Below are 4,005 nucleotides of genomic sequence, written 5' to 3'. Positions count from 1 at the left end.
TGAATTAGAAGACAGTAATTTAGTTTCTTTGCACAAAAGGCTGTGACTTTTGCTTTTTCATTAAACTCGAAACAGATAGTTCTTTGTTTTTCCCATTTTGTGACCACTTGTCAAGTATGCTTTGTCTCTACCAAAACATAATTTCTATCTTAAAGTTGGGATGGGTAAGAAGGCTAGTAAGAAGGATGCTAATGGTATCTTGTGCCACTGGCATAACTTACATTTGTGTGACCACTCAGGCATAACTGTATACCTCTGCTCTTAATTTTATAAGAATTTATCTCCCCTGGTTTCATTAGACCTATGTCTAACTTGGGAAATCACCTAGAAAGACTAAAAATTGGGAAAATGGGTGTCATTGTGTTGTTATCTCCTTAGAGATCCCATTTCATGCTGAAGGCCGACATCCTCGTTCCTTAATGGGCAAGAATTTCCGCTCCTACTTGCTAGATCTGCGAAACACTAGTACTCCTTTCAAGGGTGTTCGCAAGGCTCTCATTGATACCCTGCTGGATGGCTATGAGACAGCCCGCTATGGGACAGGGGTAAGCTGGATGGCCAGTTTTTCCTTCAGGATCTAAAGGGATGTGTCAGACTGTGATTCTCACTCTTCCTTTCTCTTGCTTAAGGTCTTTGGCCAGAGTGAGTACCTACGCTACCAGGAGGCCCTGAGTGAGCTGGCCACTGTGTAAGTTTGAAGAGGAACATGTTAGAGGGGCTAGTTAGAAGATTTAGAAGTACTGCACGGACCCACAATGTAATGACCTTCCTAAAGCAGTGTAAACAAAATCCGGAATGTCATAAGAGCTACCAGTTTCTAGGCTATTGCACTGTGTCTGGCCCACATTACCACATGTGCCAGGTGTGGTGGCACACACCTGTGATCCTAGAACCCTCGGAGGCTGAGGCAGGAAGATCACAGGTTTGAGCCTGAGTTGCATGGTGAAACCCTGTCTCAAAACAGAATTTCTACTATGTTCATTAAGGCTGTGTCACAGGTGACAAGGGGTATGTCTTTCCTGTCTTCTCTTTGTCACTGCAAATGAACTAGCAAAGACAAACGGTCCTAAGGAAGCCAAGTGTGGTGGCCCATGCCAGCAACCCCAACATTCTAGAGGTTGATTGCACAACAGAGTGACTGTACTTAACACTGCTGCTGTGTACTTTTTTTTTTTTTGGTGACAGGGTCTTCTGTAATGCAAGCTGGCCTTGAACTCACTGTGTAGCCCAGGCTGGTGTTCAACTCATGATAGTCCTCCTGCCTCAGCCTCCAAGCGCTGGGAGTACAGGGGTGTGCCACCACACCCAGCTCTGATGTACACATTTTTAAATGGCTAAGATGATAAATAGTATATCATGTGAATTTTATCACACTTTTTTTTTTTTTTTTTTTTAATAACTTTCTGTGGGTCAGGGCATGGGACACCTGTAATCCCACCACTCAGAAGACTGAACCAGAAGGATTACAAGTTTGAGGCCAGCCTGGGCTACACAGTGAATTCAAGGCCAGCCTGGACTACATAGCAAGCACCTGTCTCAGAAAACCTAAATAAATAAATAAATAAATACATATCTTTCTCTGGGTGTAATGGCGTAGCTCCTGTAATTGCAGCCACTCAGCAGGTTGAGGCCAAGGGTATTGCAAGTTTGCAACAAACCTGGGCAACTTAGTGAGACTCTATAAATAAAAATGAAAAGGGCTGGTGATGTAGCTCAGTGGTAGAGGACTTGCATAGCATGTATAAAACCCTCAATTCAACTTCCAGTACCATTTTTTAATTGTTTTTTTTCAACTGAGGCAGGATCTTGCTCTGCAGTTTAGGCTACCCTTTAACTCAGCGTGTAACCCAGCTGGCCTCAAATTTGCAGACATTCTCATGCCTCAGCCTCCCAAGTGCTGGGATTATAGGCGTGTACTACCATGCCCAACTCTTTCTTTAGTTTCAGTGGGGAATGTTCAGCAGGTATAGTGGAACAGTATAGGCTTTGATTTTAAGGTTTTTTTGTTTGGTTTTGTTTTTGATTTAGAGTATAGGCTTTCAAATCCGACATAGTTAGGTTTGAGTCCCCAGTCTATCACTTCCTGTGTGACTTGTTGGTCTCCTTTCCTGCAAAACCAGGTGATGCCACAGTATAGGCATACTGGGAATGCTGGTAAATTACATACCAGTAAATCACCAAGTGTCATGTCCTAATGCTAATTTTTTGTTATTTAGTTTTTAAGGGACTCTTTGGACTGAGGGTTGTTAGCTACTTACACATATTAGGTGAATTGGTAGAGTTAAAAGTTTTCTTTAACCATAGTGTAATGAAAGAAAGCTTGTTCCAGAGACAAGAACTCAGTGGGAAATTAGTTTCCCTGCTATTTCTGTGCTGTTGGATGGGACTTTAAACCATAAGATCAAACAGGACTATTTGTGGCAACATTTATGGAGTAGGATAAGCCTTGAATTCTAATCTAGTATTCTATCCATAACCGTCGTCTGTATTCTTTAGGGTCAAAGCACGAATTGGGAGCTCTCAGCGACAGCATCAGTCAGCAGCCAAAGACCTAACTCAGTCTCCTGAAGTCTCCCCTACAACCATCCAAGTAACATATCTACCCTCCAGTCAGAAGAGCAAGCGTGCCAAGCACTTCCTGGAATTAAAGAGCTTTAAGGACAACTATAACACACTGGAAAGTACTCTGTGATGGAGCAGAAGACTCGCACTGCAGATTGAGCCAGACAGTTGCCATTTGCAAGACAGGCTGCTTGCAGGGTGCGTTTGAGCCACCTGGCTCAGCAGCCAAAGCCCCTGTTCCTGAAGGGTCATTTCCGACCCTTTTCTAGTAGGCATTTTCAGAACATTAGTTCAGACTTTATTTTCCCACAGTAGCACTTTTTTCTGGATTTGAATTCATATGTCATTCTTAATGGGTTTTTGTCAGACCTTCCTTAAAATGTTTCATTTACTTTTGGCTAGAGTTCACCCACCTTTTTCCAGGCTGTTTAATCTCAAAGGTGAGAGTTGAGATGAGATATCTTCCCTGTCTTCCCCGTTGTACTCTGTTGACTGGGAACTATTTTGGGTTTGGGGTGTTTTAGAGTTATTGCTTGGTGGTGAAAGCAGATAGGAGGCCAGGTGTGGTGACTAAGTCCTGTAATCCCAGCAATCAGGAGTCTATGGCAGGAGAATTTTGAGTTCACGGGCACCCTTAGCTACCTTGCAAACTCAAGGCCAGTTTGAGCTACAGACAAAAACATACAGCAACTTCAAAACAAAACAAACCGGTGGGGAGAGGTGGTAAGGAAGTAGGTGGTTTGTGGAACAACTTACCCTGGTATTCCACTGTAAAGTGGGATATGTTGGGACATTAACACAATTTTCCTGATGAGCAAGGGTCTTCCCTCCTGTTTTAATTCAATTTCCTTATGAATGAGAATGTTCTGATACCTGGAATAGACCAAGCATGGTGATGCATGCCTGTAATCCCAGCACTCGGGAGGCTGAGAAGGAAAGATCACGGCAAGTTGAAGGCCAGGCTCAATTCCATAATGAGAGCCTGTCTCAAAAAATAATAATAATAGCTGGCATAATCTATGCCATGGTAGGAGTCAGTGTGAAGGCATGGTTTCCCCTAATTAGCCAATGGACTGGTTTGACTTTATAAATTAGTTATTTAATAAAAAAATGAACTGTCGAACAATAAAGTATATGATTCATTGATTCACAGATGTCTTTAGTAAAACAGGCATATGATAGAATATATTTTCTGAACTTTCTTAACAGCATGGGGTAGAGCAGTGGTGGTGATCCTGTAGCACACTTGCCACAGTGGGCTGTTTCTATCACTGAAAGTTCTCAAAGGTTCATCATCACTTGCATAGGGATGAGGCTGTACCTCCAGGGAATTGGTGGGACTGTGCGTTGCTGAACCTATGATCTCACAGATACTCTGTGGGACTCTAACTGAAGCAATCTTGAAACACACTGTGGCCCTTTCTCACAGGTTTTCCTGTGTCA

The 4,005-nt window shown here is 42.8% G+C and overlaps 1 protein-coding gene across 1 annotated transcript; it reads left to right on the top strand.

Annotated features, from left to right (window-relative positions):
* Window positions 1-378: 378 nt before the first annotated feature.
* Window positions 379-3,708, top strand: LOC102018880 (uncharacterized protein C1orf43; the record flags this gene model as incomplete). The annotated part of the gene is given in 3 exon segments (XM_005415197.2): window positions 379-545; window positions 630-688; window positions 2,497-3,708. Coding segments are annotated over 3 exon segments (422 nt in total), but the record flags the coding sequence as incomplete, so codon positions are not given.
* Window positions 3,709-4,005: the final 297 nt, after the last annotated feature.

This window comes from Chinchilla lanigera, unplaced genomic scaffold, assembly GCF_000276665.1.
Source record: "Chinchilla lanigera isolate Chin_1 unplaced genomic scaffold, ChiLan1.0 scaffold00944, whole genome shotgun sequence".
NCBI classification, from domain to species: domain Eukaryota; kingdom Metazoa; phylum Chordata; class Mammalia; order Rodentia; family Chinchillidae; genus Chinchilla; species Chinchilla lanigera.
This window is presented reverse-complemented; position numbering and strand designations above follow the sequence as displayed.